Genomic DNA, 19602 nt, shown 5'->3' on the forward strand with positions numbered 1-19602 from the left:
AACGCCTCTAAGTCAGAATCCCGCCTAGAAGGAACGATACCGCAGCGCCGCGGGACTTTGATTGGCCCCGGATAGCCGGCCTCCGGGCCGGTGAGGAAGGCCGTCCGTGACCGGAACCGGGGGGCGGCCGAAAGAGCGTCGCCCCTCTCCCCCTTATCGCACCTCAAGTTTGTGGAGAATCCGGTGCTAAATGACTCGTAGACGACCTGATTCTGTCCCATCCCATTATGACAGTCTAAAAAAGACAAATGGCATACTCTATTTACAACCCTCTGCAAATTCATGGGAAAACACTGTAATATACATATGCATGGCTACACTCACAAGTCGGTGATGCCAAATTATTTAGTATCAGACATGGTAACCTCCACTAGGTGGCGCTCTTTCAGTGTGATGAATGTAATATTCAGTCAGTGCTGATGGTGGGAGGAGCCAGTAAAGCTGATCATTACTGATAAAGAGCTGAAGAAAGAGGAACTAAAGCACACAGATGTAGAGACAGAGAGATTCACACAGAGAACATTCAGCATAAAGAAGACTGAACTCAACTCACAATGAAGATCCTCCTCATCTTCTTCACTTTCTCCCTGATCTCAGGTCAGAGCTTTTCTCTTTCATCACTGCAGTAATGATGCTGTTTTCTGTTCATGAGCTTTCTGATCACAGTATCAATCTGATTGACAGGTGCAGTGAGATGCGTCAGTGTCACTGGATATTCTGGAGGAAGTCTTCTGCTTGATTCTGGGGAACGTTGGTTCAGTTACTCCGCTAAATATATGGCCAAATTACCTGAGTGGAGAATAATAATAAATTATAAGAAACATGATAAATGGATTAATGAAGGACGGTTCACACTGTTTAAAAACAATGATGGAAAACTCATGATCTACATCAGAGAACTGAACCAACAAGATGCTGGAAGATACTGGATTAGAGTTATTGGCCAGCAGTACATTGATATGACTTTGAAAGTGGAAGAAGGTTGGTCAATTTAAGATAAATGTATTTGTTTAGTGAAACTATGGATAATTTAAAAGTTTGTATATGTGTGAAATCTATTTCTTTATTATGTGAATTACAGATTCATGTTGTAACGTGTCAAAGAGAGTGATGGTGAATATTGGAGAAACTGCAACCTTCAGTTGTGAATATTCACAGAATCATAGTAATGATTTCAAGATCATATTCAAAGAAGGAGAAGACTCTATTGAGACGATTTACAGCACCTCGAAGAAGACCGAAAGATTCAGTGTTTCTGATGACAGACAGAAAAATGTATTCACTGTGAGAATTACTGCTGTGACTCCAGATGATGGAGGAGTTTATTTATGTGGAGTTTGGTTCAGAGAACAATCATACAGTTACTCCATTATTAAAACAGTTCATTTGCACATAATGAGTGAGTAGAGGAAAAAAAATAATCAATAAAACATATTTGTCATTGTTACCTTTCAAAAGCTACTCTCAATGCTGTGCTTGATTTAAGCGCTATGGGAAAACCTCTTTGTTTGACCGGTTGTGAACACGTGTGAAAAACATGCCAAATAATTTGGCTTAAACAAACTCTGATGAAATTTTTTTTTTTTTTAAGTTAAAAAAAATATAGAGAGAATCATGTCGAGAGAATGGCGAACGCAAGCCCTGTGAGTTGCTCTACATGAGTGAGTCTGATCTATATCTAGCTGCATTTAGTTCTGTGAAATGATTTAATATTCATCTGATGAAAAATTTGATGTTTGTATTAATATTTTGTCTGGCTGTTATATTTAATTCTGAGGAATTAAATGGCAAAGTATCCATCTGGAGATGGACCTTCCGGCAATGATAAAGTGCATGAGGAGTTACTCTAGGTGGTCACTCGTGCAGAGGCCAGATTACAGCTAGACTGACCACAGGAGAGATTAGCAAGCGCTCTGAGTTAGAGCAGATTTCTGTCCAGCGACAGGGGCCTCAACAACAGTCTCTTGCCTTCTCCATGTGTCTTTGTGCCCTCGATGACGACTTATTTGACTATCGTGGGTGCAATGGCACATGGTTATCTTAAAGTGAGCAATCCCCACTAAGCTGTGCTGAACAACATTCACGCTCGTAGGGAAGGCGCTTCAGTCAGCGGGTCATGCTTCTGCTGCTCTCCACACTATGGCAGGCATACCAGGCTAACCTACCTCATGACACCGCTGTTCTACAATTGGTGTTTCGGGGAGCAGTGGTTTCCAGCGAAATGTTAAATATTCAATTGCTTCCTGCCGTTCCCCAGGACACGGGCTATTTAACATTACCCCATTAAGACGTTGCGTTACCAGCGATTAACTCACAAGACACTGCGTGTCACAGATGCTGCATGTAAATTAGTGCCCCTTTCTGAGAAGTCGGCAGCGTGGAAACTACTGCCAACCATATAGAATATATAGAATACATTGCGCACTGTCCTCTGCGTTTCAACGCCGTGATGTCGACTACTGGGACTTGCTGATACAAGAACTGCAACTCTGCTATACAAAGGATTGTCACAATTGAACTCAAGGACTCATATTTTCATATAGAAATTCTGCCATGACACAGGAAGGTTTGGCTTCGGGGGCGAAGCTTTCCAATATCAGGTTATTATATTCGGCCTAGCCTTGTTGCCCCGCACATACACAATCCATGGATGCAGTTCTGGCTCTGTTGCAAGTCCAGGGCATACACAAGCTCAGTCTCAAGAGCTTGTGCGTCGACATCGTATGGCGTCCTCGCTCATTAAGTATCTCTGGGGTTGAGATTCAATGGCAAGAAAAGTGTTCTCTCTCCTGCCCAGAGGACAAGGTATTTAGGGGGACTCCATGTGGGCACAGCTGTCCCCCACATGTGTCAAGTTCATCTTAAACACCCTGAGTAATATTAGGCTAGGTCAGGAAATTACTTTCCATCACTTTCAAAGAGTTGGAAAGTAATGACTGGCACATCTGTTGCCTCAAATTGATGGCTATATTTCTGACCCTGAAGAACTTCCTGAATAACCTCCGCCAGTTAAGAGGCTACCTTTTCCTGGTGCGGTTGGACAACATTGAGTCACTTATATACATTGCCAGGGTGGACTGTGATTGGGCGAACGCCTTTTGGACAAACTAGCACAGTAGTTTCTGCTTTTGACTCAGGATAAGTTCCTGTCCCTCAGGGTGATTCACATTCCCGGAAGCATGAATGTGGGAGCAGATTTATTGTCCAGACGCAAGGTCACACATGGGGATTGGAAGCTCCATCCTGATGTGGTCAGTTAGAACTGGGAAAAGATTTTCCGCCACAAAGCAGACTATGTCACATTGGGTGAGGGATGCCATTGCCCTAGCCTATAAGGCACACAGTCAAGCGTCGCCTCTAGGCGTTAGGGCTCATTCTACCACCAGGGGGCTTGCATCATCCAGGGCTTTAGCAAGAGGTGCCCCCTTTCAGCAAGTATGTGATGTGGCAGGCTGGTCCTCTACGCACACATTTATTCGATTTTATAGTTTGGAGCCTCATGTTACTCCGGGTTCACATGTCCTTGAGTCGACATCCCAAGCTCATGCCTGAGGCCTTTCTTGTGTTTGTGCGTGTACACTACACAATCTTGAGGGGTCTAGACACTTCCAGTGTGGCAGCTTTGGTATTCGCGTTCCCATAGCGCTTAAATCAAGCGCAGCATTAAGAGTAGCTTTTGAAAGGGAACGTCTCTGGTTGCTTGACTGTAACCCTGTTCCCTGAAAAAGCAGGAACGAGATGCTGCGCTTCATTACCACACTAAGGGCATGTTCAGGACGTTCTTCAGTCAAAAAGACCTTATTAGCGCACCTGTCACACCTTATAGCCTCTGAAGTGTGCATTCCGATGATCTCATCATCAGAGGTTATTTATGCTAAACTCTTTGATTTGTTCACAACTAGTCAAACAAAGAGGTTTTCCCATAGCGTTTAAATCAAGTGAAGCATCTCTTTTTCCGCTTTTTCAGGGAACAGGCTTCAGTCAAGTAACCCGAGATGTTTTCCTTGTTTCATGTTTTTATTAAGTTCTCCCAGTTTACAGATTAATACTTTGAATGTTTACAGATTCGTGTTGCGGAGCGTCAAAAACAGTGAATGTAAACAATACAGAAACTGCTTTCAGCTGTGAATATTCTTGGGATCAAAGGTATGATGGGAAAACCATATTCAAAACAGGAAATTACACCATTGATGAGATGATCTCCACTACTAAATCACAGGATGAGAAAGAAAGATTGAGCATTTCTGATGACAGACATAAAAACTTCTTCAATGTGAGAATTACTGAATTGACTCCAGATGATGGAGGAGTTTATTTATGTGGAGTTTGGATCAACGGACACTCGTACAGTTACTCCATTATTAATACTGTTCATCTATATATCACCAGTAAGTGGAAATAACTCATTCAAATCTGGTTTTAAAGTTTATATAATCTTTGTGAAAAAAAAATATTAGAAGTGGTATTTGTGATTGACAGGTAAAGTGGGCGTGTCTAGAGCGACTGGCCACTCAGGAGGTCGTATGATGATCAAGTGTGAACATCCTCAACACAAAACCAAGCCAAAATACGTCTGTAAAGAACCAGATGGATGTTCAGAGAGGAAGAATCCAGGAGTTCAGGATAAATGGATGGAGAATGGAGATGTTTCTTTATATGACGACACCAGAGCAGGAGTCTTGATGGTGTTTTTTAGAGAGCTGAAAGCTGCAGATGCAGGAACATACAGATGTGGAGTGAATGTGTCTCACTATACTGAGAGCTTCACTGAACTTCAGCTGGACGTCACAGACGGTGAGGAACCAAAAATACTTTATCTGGCATACATGAAGTATGTGTGATTTTTATGTAGGCCTAATTTATCTTTATTTACAGATGTAATGTTTGTGACTGAATCTGCTCATCTTGGTGAAGAAGTCAACATCACCTGTCAGATCCCAGAGGAACATAAAGTTCATTTCTGCAAAGAGGATGATGATCACATCTGTCAAAACATCAGCACATCTGCAGTGACAGAAACGAGTCCTTCATCTGAGAGAAATGAAGAGAGAGTGTTTACAGTGAGCATCAGTAATGTGAGCGTGAGAGATGCTGGAGTTTACTGGTGTGGAGCAGAAACCAGAGACACACATTTGACTTTCATCTCCCTGACCACCAAAATTCAGCTCGACCTCTTCAGTGAGTGAATTCAGATGTTTATTGCTGTAAATACAGTATATTCAGAATCATGTGTGTTAAATGTGTGTGTTTGTTTGCAGTGGCTCCAATAGTGAGACGTGAAGGAGAATCTGCTGAGATCTTCTGCCCTTATGATTCAATCTATAAATCAAAGTCAAAGTCTCTCTGTAAGGGGAAGTGCTCCACTAGAGATAGAAATACTCTCAATGAGACTGTGAGAGAAGAGAAAGAGACCAAGACTGACCGACTGACTCTGAATGATGACGTCACTGCAAGTGTCTTCACTGGGACCATCACTGGACTGACAGCAGAGGATGCTGGGAAATACTGGTGTGCAGTGACATTAGAGAGAGACGTGAATTATCTTTACACTCATCTGATCGTCATCATGAACGAGGGTGAGGAAGGTTTATACATCTGAATATGTGAAACTATGGCTGTGGATTGATGTTCTTATATTTCTAATATTTCCAGAGCTGAACTTGACTAAGTATGAAGGAGACGACATGTCAATCCAGTGCAAACATCATGATGAACATCAGAAATGCTTCTGCAAAGCACATGAACCCTCCATGTGTGTGAAGGATGGAGTTTCATTGGAGACGATCAGAGATGATCGATTCTCTTTCAGTGATGAAGCTTCTTCTGGAGTCTTTACTGTAAACATCACTGATCTGAGAGAAGAGGATTCTGGGATATACTGGTGTGGATCTCACATCATCACTAAAGTCAACCTCACTGTTAAACAGGGTAAGATATATGTTTGTATTATTTTGTATTAAAATGTAAGATTATCTTACTGTTTGCAGAAATATTAGATATGCACTTAAACTGTCTCAATGGCATTGAACAGCACACGCACTTGTCAGAGCATGTGACGGCAATTATTTATTATTTATTAATATTAATGATTTTATCAATTACAGTAGTTGTGCCTGTAATGAACAGCAACATCAGCAGCTTCAATAAAATACTGCATTTTTAATTCATTCACAACTGTGTATTTTCTATGAATTCTGAATGTTTTTTTATTAGATGTTTAAATGTATTAGAATTATTGAATTAGAATTTCTCTCTAATCTTGACTGTATGTGTTTATGTATTTTCAGATTTCTCTTTGATCAACATTATTTCTTTGTGTTTGACTCTGCTGCTGATTGGAGGATTTACTGTGACTGAGTGTTTATTAAGATGAGGTGATGCTGTCCTTCACAAATACACACACACACGCACGCACGCGCACGCGCACACACACACACACACACACACACACACACACGCACACACACACACACGCACGCACGCACACACACGCACACACACACACACACAAGAACATATCATAGACTACTGGGGCCAGTTGCCTAAACACCCATTATGTTAAAGCGGTGGTAAAATGCCCTTTTCACAAGATGTAAAATACATCTCTGATGTCCCCAGAGTGTGTGTGTGTGTGTGAAGTTTTAGCTCAAAATACCTCACAGATATTTTTAAATAGCATGTTAAAGTTGTCACGTTTTGAGGGTGAGCAAAAACACACTGTTTAAATGCAAATTAGCTGCTGCTCCCGACACAGAGGGCGGGGTTTCAAGAGCTTGTGTGTGTTAGCAGCTGCGATTACCTCACGCCTCACATCACACACTAAAAAATGACAGAAACTGTTCTGCCTTTAATGTTAAAACGGAGTCAGACAAAGATGGAGTGCCTTCGTCTTCAGGCGGGACACGCAGATTCCGTACCCTCTGAATGCGAGTTACAAACAGGGCCTACGCCAAAAGAACATGATGCTTGGTGAGCTTCTAAATAAATGGTTATTGTTACAAAATCAATTATCCCGAGTCTTTCTGGTAGAACTGTTCTTCTAACCACTGATCTAATTTGCTTTTAATCTTCATTTTAATCTTCAAAGCCTTTAGATATATTTCGTACAAAGTGTTTATTAGAATGAATATTTTTTCATTTATGATGACAAAACAAAAATGTTTTGTTACTATATTGAAAGACTTTTAATTGCAAGATTGATGGGTTTTTTTTTTTTTTGTGTGTGTGTGTGTGTGTGTGTGTGTGTGTGTGTGTGTGTGTGTGTGTGTGTGTGTGTTTGCGTGATGAACAGGCTGTTCTTTCCATCCAGCTAAAAGCCACATGAAACATGTGAAGGTTGAGGGTCTCAGTTCAGTTTAATTTAACAGAATTACTCAGGAAACCCACAGAAAGACACACGACACTGAACAGAGAGACAGAAGACAATAAAGACTAACAGATGATCATTCAGTAATTCACCTCACAAGCGTTTATGATCAGCAAATTGTTTTGACTCGACTATTTTGACTTAAAAACAAATCAAACAAAATAAAAATAATGAGCCCCAAAAAATCAGTGATAGAATGGTAAAAAATCCTATAATTATTACAACTTTTTAGTTTATGTACATTCATGTCAGTACCACTTTAAACAAGAAACATCTCCAGGTTTTATTGTAAATTTCACTGGAGTTTTCAACATTATTATCATCATTATCCCTGTAAAATCGTTACATCAAAAAAACGTTACGGCTAAATTCGACAAAAGCGTATCTCTACATGGTAGTAATAGCAAAAGTCTAGAGAATAAAACATAATTGTCAATCTATACAGAAATGTAACAGAATTACTGAATGTGAATTGGCACTTTCTAAAGTTGTGTTGTGATGTTATGGGGGAGATCATCAGACAGATTAATATTTTTTTTTTGTGAATATAAAGTATAAACCCAGTAGTTTTAACTAAGTGACTTGGTTGTAAAAGTCCTTAGTGTTTGCAGGGTTGTTTGATACTGAGGTCAGTGTGATAAAGATCTAGGCCTACATGAAATGCTTGTGGTATTCTTATGCTCCATTTATGTTCTTTGAGTCAAACCCAGAAGCCCTTCAGCCTTCTGCAGATGATAAGAACAAGATGTTTATCTTAATGATGAACGCAGACTTTCCACTCCTTAAAACGATGCTGTGAATTTGTTTAATATATGAAAAATACAAATATTATTTATAAAATATCCCAGATCTTCCTCCAAAAGGTTTTAGTCAGGTCATCTGAAATATTTGCTAGAGAGAAGTGCAATCTCAAAACAGCAGTCCTATCAACCGCAGTCATACATAAGTGTGCATTATAATGCACAATAATGCATTATAGAATAATATCTGCTTGCTTATAAATGTTTAAAGTCCAGCTGTTCAGCTCCTATTTGACATTGCTTTGCACTGGCGTTCAGCTTTATTCTGTGATGAAAAGACACAAAGCTCCTCATGGAAGTCAGTGTAAATTGATAATGAGACATAAAATCTGTGTCTGACTGAATCTCATCCATGTTCACTCATATAAAAGTTCATATTTAGATTTATGAATATTCAAAATATGGCACGACGAAGATACACACGAGAGCCAATGAGGATTAAGCAGAGTTTTTACTCCTCCTCCCTTTATCCTTATATGGGGCTGTGCTTCCGTTGAATGAAAACAAAGTTCACGGGTGAAACGTGATGTGAAAGATCATAGAGAGGAAGATTTTCTGTGAGTAATCAATTTAATTTATACCTATTTCTCAAACAAAGCTGTTTTATGTCTTCATAAGACTTTCAGTTACACACAAAGTGTATTGTAATGTCTGAAGAACGACAGACAAGGGAGGCTCTGTTTCTGAACTTTTAATCGGAACGCAAGAGCAACTGTACACAAACGCACCAGCCTAACTCACACTCTTGTTTCTCTATACCCGGCCTTTTTGAACTCCCCCCACTACCCTCCCCTTAAGAGACAACTGTCCCAGTGTCCATAAAATAACTCAGTAGCGCACAGTAGCTTTCAGTTGCAACAACTTTAGTCCTTGATCTGTACTTACATACAGGCAACTTCACAGACGTAGTCTTGTAAGGATCCTGGCTATCCCCGTTGTCCCAAATCCCAAACTCTGTCCGTAAAACTCAAAACCCAAACTCTGTGGAGTAAAGTCTTTGTTGTTACTGTGGACACCGTATGCCCGCTTCTGTCTTGCTGATGCAGCTCCCTGACGGTCCCGGGATCCCTCATGTGCTGTTCCGCAGCTTTTGCAAATACTCCAACCCCCGGCCCTCTGGGGATCTCTGGTTCAGATGGGGGGCCAAAAGACCAGTTTCACAGGTCCATAGTTCCAGGCCAAACATGACAGCGGCTGGCCTGCACCTCGTAGACTCTTGAACTGCTGTTCAGTAGGCCTAGGGGATCAGGGGTATGTGTTGGTCACGTTGGTGCTCACTCTTTAGGACGGCTAGATGGGTGGTCAGGGTACGGTTGAAGCGTTTCACCAATCAATTTCTCTGCGGAAGAAGGGGAGTTGTGCGCATCTTGTGTATCCCCAGTAGTCGTCTCAATTCTTGGAACACTTCGGCCTCGAAATTATGTCCCTGGTCGCTGTGAATCTCGTTAGAGGCTCACTAACTGCACTAACCCCGTTTGTCCGCAGTTCTCGTCTCGTGCCGCAAAGACATCCTCGTTGCGTTTCAGCACTTCCCACAACTGTTGACGCTGGCCAATGGTAAGTGCCAGTGCCTTTTTATGGGGAGGGCACTTGCACGGATAACTGGGCCGGCGTGGTGCTGACATCAACGGGGGTCATTTTCCATGCAGGTCTTCGATTATACTGCCCAGGTGCATCCCCTCTTGCTTGGCCCGAGGGCACATCAGGGATGACTATCTAGAACACTGTGCACGTAAAAACCCTGGGTGTGGCCCAGGGCCATTTTCCATGGAGGGATGTAGACTGTGGTGGGAGTGGCCGTCCCTCCGCCCGACCACCCACTCCTAGTTTTCCGGAAATTCAGGATAACGGGGCAAAGGCTCAGGGGAGGGATAGTTACGGGCTACGTGTCCCGCATCCCCGCGAAGGTAACATAGGTCCCATTGAGTAGAATGCCCTCGCCGGTTCAGGCGCCATTCTCTGCTCTCGCCTTGTTGCATTAGGTCACCCTTATGAAATATTCCTTCAGCATCTTTGACCTCAGTAAGCTCGGCCTGGCGTACTCCGGCAGGAGTGTGGTAAAAGGGAGCCGCTGCTCGTTTCGTCATGAATACGGACTCTGCTCGCTCTGACAATGCTTGAGCCAGTGCTCATTGGGCAGACAAGCATACATACTGACGAAGCTTCTCCGGAAGCAGCGCTTGCAGGAATGCGTGGAGAGCCAGCTCCTCCTGTGCAGCTGCTGTGCACTGCGGGTTCCCTCCCCGCTCATAGAACCGCACATCCACGGCCAAAGCACCCAGTCTTTCCCCTTCTATCCTCCGTCTACCAGCAAGCTGTTACCGTCTTTGATCTGCTGTCTGCCACGCCTCAAACTGCTGTTCAAAGTAAGTGTATCTCTCTGCTCTGCTTGTGTGAGATCAAGCAGCACTTGTAATGCTGGCCTTTCCAGCGCCAATGCCAGCTGAGCCGATGAATCTTCCAAAATATGGCTTGGGGGACACAGATTCGTCATACCTGGGCAGCTTAACATGAACCCACACCAGACTGAGCCAGACTCAACCTCGTCCACCTCTCTTCCAGGCAGAATTTCCATTGCTGCACCCACACTTCCATTTATGGGAGGATAGCACTTCCTCAACCATTCGAAACCAGCATGTTTACTCTCACCGGCTGAAGCATTGTCCTCATCCTGGCTCACTTCCAACTCTAAAGAGGCGATTGAGCACTGGCTCCAGCCACTTCTCTCTCTTCCAGCACGGGTGTCCGCATCTCACTAGGCACGGGATTTCCCCCGCCGCGGCGTCGCTCCTCCGTGAGATTGCACAGGACACACTCCAATTCACGCTCCGACCACCTTCTTCTGACACCAGTGTCACGTCTGAAGAATGACAGACAAGGGTGGCTCCGTTTCTGAACTTTTAATCGGAACGCAAGAACAACTGTTCACAAATGCACCAGCCTAACTCTCTCCCAGTCTTTTTAAACTCCCTGCATGAACCCTATAACTACAGGTGCAAAATAAAACAGCAATTTCACAACAATTATAAAGAGTCTGTGCGTTACAGTCTGAATGACTTTTGTGGTACTTATTTGATCTGAGCGCTTTGGCTCGTGAATCGCACAATATCTTTACAGATTAAAAAAATTATGTTAAATGACTATGAATTATGAAAAGGTTCATTATAGAAATTAGTACTAAATATTTTACTCTAAACCTTGCTGTAATATGAAAATGACTCCAATAGTAGTCCTACTCTAAGTTTGTAACTATATGTACATTTTCTGAAAGAAAAAAAAGGACATTTTTTGAAATTCCTTAAGGGATAGTACTGTATATTTTAAGAAGAGTCAACAAAGGAATGGAACATCGTCCAAAAAATATTCATTGAGAGCATCAGCTTGACTGAGACTAAACACAAACACAAATGTCTTGTTGAATCCTCTTGCTCCATCTAGTGGTCAATCTGAGATAATGTCTGTTAAATTTCTTGATTTATTGAAATTATCTTTGTGTAGGTTATGGTATGATAGTTTATAGAGTCGATGCATGTTTCCTACTCTTCTGTTTGGATTAATTAGAAATGACACTGATTTACATGCTCCAGTCAATCTGGAGAAGTTAAACACTGGCATTAATAGTTGTTATATACATGGACCCATGTATACATGTAGATGTTTTAAAAACCAAAGTTTAAGATGAAGCAAAGGAAGCAAATGAAAACAAGTCTCGACATTTCTCTCTTTGTCCAGTTTGTGTTGTTAAACTGTCCATCAGTGATGCTGGAGTTTGATTGACAGCTGCTGTCCGTGATGCTGGAGTTTGATTGACAGCTGCTGTCAGTGATGCTGGAGTTTGATTGACAGCTGCTGTCAGTGATGCTGGAGTTTGATTGACAGCTGCTGTCCGTGATGCTGGAGTTTGATTGACAGCTGCTGTCAGTGATGCTGGAGTTTGATTGACAGCTGCTGTCCGTGATGCTGACTCCACACATGTCTGTTAAAGTGACAGAAGCATCATCAGACTCAGACTTCAGCCGATGATCCTCTGATGATCGGAGGAGAGACAGAGAGAAACACTGTATATGTTCAGATTAGAAAGCGTTTGCCTTCTTATAACACACGGGTCTGAACCTCTGTACCTCAACATGTAAACCTCCTGATGTATTAAGTATTGTGGTTGCATATATATCTTACATTTTTAAAAGATTCCCTTGACTTTATGTTAACCTTTTACTTTGAACTTTTTTTATTTGAATTGTTTGTGTTGAATCTGCCTTGTTGGTTGACTGAGAGTCCTGATATTTTACTACTGGAGTCTTTACTGTAAACATCACTGATCTGAGAGAAGAGGATTCTGGGAAATACTGGTGTGGATCTCACATCATCACTAAAGTCTCAGTATTTAAACAGGTACGATATGTCCTTGTGTTGTTTTGTAATGAACATTAAGGTAATCTCACTTGGTGCAGAACTTGCAGAAAAACATTACGTGTCTTTTGACAAAGTTCAAGATGCCACAAAATCAACTGAGAACAGTAAATGTCAGCGTATGAATCTCAACAATGGTGACAAACAGCATATTCAGATAAACAGATCACTCTGAACATTAGAAAACAAGCTACTAAAAGGTCACATAAAAAATGATGGGAACCATGAATGAGTTTTGCGGCACCCTGAATGCACTGCAACATGCTTTTTGATGGTCACCACTGTTGAGATGGTCACAGGCTGTTGAGTCTAAATAAACTTCAACAGTCCAAACAAAATCCAATATTAAAAGGTCAAGGGTCAAGAGCCAAACTAAAGTAAACACCGCTCACCATAATGCCGAGGGAGGTGTTCGATCCCACTTGCATCAAAGCCAAAACAGCGGTATTGCTACAAAACCTGAGATTCGGGAGATGGGTGAAAAGACACTTCAAGAGGCCATTCACACCTCACAGTAGCACATCACTACACAAGTATGGCTGCCCAGTGTAGAACTGGAACTAAATTATGCAACACAATTGTTATAGATTAGACTCCACCCATCTCCTGGACATAAACACTGAACACACACCTCCATCACCCTCACAACATCATCACCTGTTGAACACTACACATTATAGAAGACAAAGATTGTTTAGATTCCAAAACTGTAACTTTACTAAATGTCTATAGTCCATCTTCACACTGACAGATCTACATAGCTTCACACACATAGGGACAGGGAAAGTTAATCCCATTATGACAGTCTAAAAAAGACAAATGGCATACTCTATTTACAACCCTCTGCAAATTCATGGGAAAACACTGTAATATACATATGCATGGCTACACTCACAAGTCGGTGATGCCAAATTATTTAGTATCAGACATGGTAACCTCCACTAGGTGGCGCTCTTTCAGTGTGATGAATGTAATATTCAGTCAGTGCTGATGGTGGGAGGAGCCAGTAAAGCTGATCATTACTGATAAAGAGCTGAAGAAAGAGGAACTAAAGCACACAGATGTAGAGACAGAGAGATTCACACAGAGAACATTCAGCATAAAGAAGACTGAACTCAACTCACAATGAAGATCCTCCTCATCTTCTTCACTTTCTCCCTGATCTCAGGTCAGAGCTTTTCTCTTTCATCACTGCAGTAATGATGCTGTTTTCTGTTCATGAGCTTTCTGATCACAGTATCAATCTGATTGACAGGTGCAGTGAGATGCGTCAGTGTCACTGGATATTCTGGAGGAAGTCTTCTGGTTGATTCTGGGAAACGTTGGTTCAGTTACTCCGCTAAATATATGGCCAAATTACCTGAGTGGAGAACAATAATAAATTATAAGAAACATGATAAATGGATTAATGAAGGACGGTTCACACTGTTTAAAAACAATGATGGAAAACTCATGATCTACATCAGAGAACTGAACCAACAAGATGCTGGAAGATACTGGATTAGGGTTATTGGCCAGCAGTACATTGATATGACTTTGAAAGTGGAAGAAGGTTGGTCAATTTAAGATAAATGTATTTGTTTAGTAAAACTATGGATAATTTAAAAGTTTGTATATGTGTGTAATCTATTTCTTTATTATGTGAATTACAGATTCATGTTGTAACGTGTCAAAGAGAGTGATGGTGAATATTGGAGAAACTGCAACCTTCAGTTGTGAATATTCACAGAATCATAGTAATGAATTCAAGATCATATTCAAAGAAGGAGAAGACTCTATTAAGACGATTTACAGCACCTCGAAGAAGACCGAAAGATTCAGTGTTTCTGATGAAAGACAGAAAAATGTATTCACTGTGAGAATTACTGATGTGACTCCAGATGATGGAGGAGTTTATTTATGTGGAGTTTGGTTCAGAGAACAATCATACAGTTACTCCATTATTAAAACAGTTCATTTGCACATAATGAGTGAGTAGAGGAAAAAAAAGAATCAATAAAACATATTTGTCATTGTTACCTTTCAAAAGCTACTCTCAATGCTCTGCTTGATTTAAGCGCTATGGGAAAACCTCTTTGTTTGACCGGTTGTGAACACGTGTGAAAAACATGCCAAATAATTTGGCTTAAACAAACTCTGATGAAATTTTTTTTTTTTTAAGTTAAAAAAAATATCGAGAGAATCATGTCGAGAGAATGGCGAACGCAAGCCCTGTGAGTTGCTCTACATGAGTGAGTCTGATCTATATCTAGCTGCATTTAGTTCTGTGAAATTATTTAATATCCATCTGATGAAAAATTTGATGTTTGTATTAATATTTTGTCTGGCTGTTATATTTAATTCTGAGGAATTAAATGGCAAAGTATCCATCTGGAGATGGACCTTCCGGCAATGATAAAGTGCATGAGGAGTTACTCTAGGTGGTCACTCGTGCAGAGGCCAGATTACAGCTAGACTGACCACAGGAGAGATTAGCAAGCGCTCTGAGTTAGAGCAGATTTCTGTCCAGCGACAGGGGCCTCAACAACAGTCTCTTGCCTTCTCCATGTGTCTTTGTGCCCTCGACGACGACTTATTTGACTATCGAGAGTGCAATGGCACATGGTTATCTTAAAGTGAGCAATCCCCACTAAGCTGTGCTGAACAACATTCACGCTCGTAGGGAAGGCGCTTCAGTCAGCGGGTCATGCTTCTGCTGCTCTCCACACTATGGCAGGCATACCAGGCTAACCTACCTCATGATACCGCTGTTCTACAATTGGTGTTTCGGGGAGCAGTGGTTTCCAGCGAAATGTTAAATATTCAATTGCTTCCTGCCGTTCCCCAGGACACGGGCTATTTAACATTACCCCATTAAGACGTTGCGTTACCAGCGATTAACTCACAAGACACTGCGTGTCACAGATGCTGCATGTAAATTAGTGCCCCTTTCTGAGAAGTCGGCAGCGTGGAAACTACTGCCAACCATATAGAATATATAGAATACATTGCGCACTGTCCTCTGCGTTTCAACGCCGTGATGTCGACTACTGGGACTTGCTGATACAAGAACTGCAACTCTGCTATACAAAGGATTGTCACAATTGAACTCAAGGACTCATATTTTCATATAGAAATTCTGCCATGACACAGGAAGGTTTGGCTTCGGGGGCGAAGCTTTCCAATATCAGGTTATTATATTCGGCCTAGCCTTGTTGCCCCGCACATACACAATCCATGGATGCAGTTCTGGCTCTGTTGCAAGTCCAGGGCATACACAAGCTCAGTCTCAAGAGCTTGTGCGTCGACATCGTATGGCGTCCTCGCTCATTAAGTATCTCTGGGGTTGAGATTCAATGGCAAGAAAAGTGTTCTCTCTCCTGCCCAGAGGACAAGGTATTTAGGGGGACTCCATGTGGGCACAGCTGTCCCCCCCCACGTGTCAAGTTCATCTTAAACACCCTGAGTAATATTAGGCTAGGTCAGGAAATTACTTTCCATCACTTTCAAAGAGTTGGAAAGTAATGACTGGCACATCTGTTGCCTCAAATTGATGGCTATATTTCTGACCCTGAAGAACTTCCTGAAGAACCTCCGCCAGTTAAGAGGCTACCTTTTCCTGGTGCGGTTGGACAACATTGAGTCACTTATAGACATTGCCAGGGTGGACTGTGATTGGGCGAACGCCTTTTGGACAAACTAGCACAGTAGTTTCTGCTTTGGACTCAGGATAAGTTCCTGTCCCTCAGGGTGATTCACATTCCCGGAAGCATGAATGTGGGAGCAGATTTATTGTCCAGACGCGAGGTCACACATGGGGATTGGAAGCTCCATCCTGATGTGGTCAGTTAGATCTGGGAAAAGATTTTCCGCCACAAAGCAGACTATGTCACATTGGGTGAGGGATGCCATTGCCCTAGCCTATAAGGCACACAGTCAAGCGTCGCCTCTAGGCGTTAGGGCTCATTCTACCACCAGGGGGCTTGCATCATCCAGGGCTTTAGCAAGAGGTGCCCCCTTTCAGCAAGTATGTGATGTGGCAGGCTGGTCCTCTACGCACACATTTATTCGATTTTATAGTTTGGAGCCTCATGTTACTCCGGGTTCACATGTCCTTGAGTCGACATCCCAAGCTCATGCCTGAGGCCTTTCTTGTGTTTGTGTGTGTACACTACACAATCTTGAGGGGTCTAGACACTTCCAGTGTGGCAGCTTTGGTATTCGCGTTCCCATAGCGCTTAAATCAAGCGCAGCATTAAGAGTAGCTTTTGAAAGGGAACGTCTCTGGTTGCTTGACTGTAACCCTGTTCCCTGAAAAAGCAGGAACGAGATGCTGCGCTTCATTACCTCACTAAGGGCATGTTCAGGACGTTCTTCAGTCAAAAAGACCTTATTAGCGCACCTGTCACACGTCTATTTATAGCCTCTGAAGTGTGCATTCCGATAATCTCATCATCAGAGGTTATTTAAGCTAAACTCTTTGATTTGTTCACAACCAGTCAAACAAAGAGGTTTTCCCATAGCGTTTAAATCAAGTGCAGCATCTCTTTTTCCGCTTTTTCAGGGAACAGGCTTCAGTCAAGTAACCCGAGATGTTTTCCTTGTTTTATATTTTTATTAAGTTCTCCCAGTTTACAGATTAATACTTTGAATGTTTACAGATTCGTGTTGCGGAACGTCAAAAACAGTGAATGTAAACAGTACAGAAACTGCTTTCAGCTGTGAATATTCTTGGGATCAAAGGTATGATGGGAAAACCATATTCAAAACAGGAAATGACATCATTGATGAGATGATCTCCACTACTAAATCACAGGATGAGAAAGAAAGATTCAGCATTTCTGATGACAGACATAAAAACTTCTTCAATGTGAGAATTACTGATGTGACTCCAGATGATGGAGGAGTTTATTTATGTGGAGTTTGGATCAACGGACACTCGTACAGTTACTCCATTATTAATAATGTTCATCTACATATCACCAGTAAGTGGAAATAACTCATTCAAATTTGGTTTTAAAGTTTATACAATCTTTGTGAAAAAATGTATTAGAAGTGATATGTGTGATTGACAGCAAAAGTGGGCGTGTCTAGAGTGACTGGCCACTCAGGAGGTCGTATGATGATCAAGTGTGAACATCCTCAACACAAAACCAAGCCAAAATACTTCTGTAAAGAACCAGATGGATGTTCAGAGAGGAAGAATCCAGGAGTTCGGGATGAATGGATGGAGAATGGAGATGTTTCTTTATATGACGACACCAGAGCAGGAGTCTTGATGGTGTTTTTTAGAGAGCTGAAAGCTGCAGATGCAGGAACATACAGATGTGGAGTGAATGTGTCTCACTATACTGAGAGCTTCACTGAACTTCCACTGGACGTCACAGACGGTGAGGAACTGGAAATACTTTTAAAGTATAGATAAAGTATTTGTTCTGATCTTTATGTAAACTGTTTGTTTATAGGTGCAAAATATCCAAAGACAAAGACTGAATCTGCTCATCTTGGTGAAGAAGTCAACATCTCCTGTCAGATCCCAGAGGAACATAAAGTTCATTTCTGCAAAGATGATGATGATCACATCTGTCAAAACATCAGCACATCTGCAGTGACAGAAACGAGTCCTTCGTCTGAGAGAAATGAAGAGAGAGTGTTTACAGTGAGCATCAGTAATGTGAGCGTGAGAGATGCTGGAGTTTACTGGTGTGGAGCAGAAACCAGAGACACACATTTGACTTCCATCTCCCTGACCACCAAAATTCAGCTCGACCTCTTCAGTGAGTGAATTCAGATGTTTATTGCTGTAAATACAGTATATTCAGAATCATGTGTGTTAAATGTCTGTGTTTGTTTGCAGTGGCTCCAGTAGTGAGACGTGAAGGAGAATCTGCTGAGATCTTCTGCCCTTATGATTCAATCTATAAATCAAAGTCAAAGTCTCTCTGTAAGGGGAAGTGCTCCACTAGAGATAGAAATACTCTCAATGAGACTGTGAGAGAAGAGAAAGAGACCAAGACTGACCGACTGACTCTGAATGATGACGTCACTGCAAGTGTCTTCACTGGGACCATCACTGGACTGACAGCAGAGGATGCTGGGAAATACTGGTGTGCAGTGACATTAGAGAGAGACGTGAATTATCTTTACACTCATCTGATCGTCATCATGAACGAGGGTGAGGAAGGTTTATACATCTGAATATGTGAAACTATATGGCTGTGGATTGATGTTCTTATATTTCTAATATTTCCAGAGCTGAACTTGACTAAGTATGAAGGAGACGACATGTCAATCCAGTGCAAACATCATGATGAACATCAGAAATGCTTCTGCAAAGCACATGAACCCTCCATGTGTGTGAAGGATGGAGTTTCATTGGAGACGATCAGAGATGATCGATTCTCTTTCAGTGATGAAGCTTCTTCTGGAGTCTTTACTGTAAACATCACTGATCTGAGAGAAGAGGATTCTGGGATATACTGGTGTGGATCTCATATCACCACTAAAGTCAACCTCACTGTTAAACAGGGTAAGATATATGTTTGTATTATTTTGTATTAATATTTAAGATTATCTTACTGTTTGCAGAAAGATTAGATATGCACTTAAACTGTGTCTCAATGGCATTGAACAGCACACGCACCTGTCAGAGCATGTGACGGCAATTATTTATTATTTATTAATATTAATGATTTTATCAATTACAATAGTTGTGCCTGTAATGAACAGCAACATCAGAACAGCTTTAATAAAATACTACATTTTTAATTAATTCACAACTGTGTATTTTCTATGAATTCTGAATGTTTGTTTACTATATGTTTAAATGTACATCCCCATTTCTCTCTAATCTCCACTGTGTGTGTTTATGTATTTTCAGATTTCTCTTTGATCAACATTATATCTTTGTGTTTGACTCTGCTGCTGATTGGAGGATTTACTGTGACTGAATGTTTATTAAGATGAGGTGATACTGTCCGTCGCAAATACACACACACACACACACACACACACACACACACACACACACACACACACACACACACA

The 19602-nt window shown here is 41.6% G+C and overlaps 2 protein-coding genes and 1 long non-coding RNA gene across 3 annotated transcripts in view; all 3 read left to right on the forward strand.

The window, feature by feature from the left end:
- Positions 1-480: 480 nt before the first annotated feature.
- On the forward strand, positions 481-1574 carry LOC306999725. The gene is made up of 3 exons (XR_013797912.1): positions 481-597; positions 685-981; positions 1082-1574. It is a non-coding gene; the product is annotated as an uncharacterized lncRNA (long non-coding RNA).
- Positions 1575-4070: 2496 nt separating this feature from the next.
- Positions 4071-19602, forward strand: part of LOC306999726 (polymeric immunoglobulin receptor-like) — a 44951-nt gene continuing 29419 nt past the window's right edge. The window contains exons 1-3 of the mRNA XM_079614621.1: positions 4071-4388; positions 4480-4794; positions 18021-18332. Coding sequence (XP_079470747.1) covers positions 4196-4388; positions 4480-4794; positions 18021-18332 — 820 coding nt within the window. The 5' untranslated portion in view covers positions 4071-4195. The remainder of the gene's footprint in view (positions 4389-4479; positions 4795-18020; positions 18333-19602) is intronic.
- Positions 4881-9886, forward strand: LOC307000238 (polymeric immunoglobulin receptor-like; the record flags this gene model as incomplete). The annotated part of the gene is made up of 5 exons (XM_079615673.1): positions 4881-5178; positions 5259-5576; positions 5653-5928; positions 9652-9723; positions 9816-9886. The coding sequence occupies 5 exons, from the start codon at positions 4881-4883 to the stop codon at positions 9884-9886; spliced, it is 1035 nt and encodes a 344-aa protein (XP_079471799.1).

This window comes from Phoxinus phoxinus (genome assembly GCF_949152265.1).
Source record: "Phoxinus phoxinus genome assembly, chromosome: 6".
Taxonomy (NCBI): domain Eukaryota; kingdom Metazoa; phylum Chordata; class Actinopteri; order Cypriniformes; family Leuciscidae; genus Phoxinus; species Phoxinus phoxinus.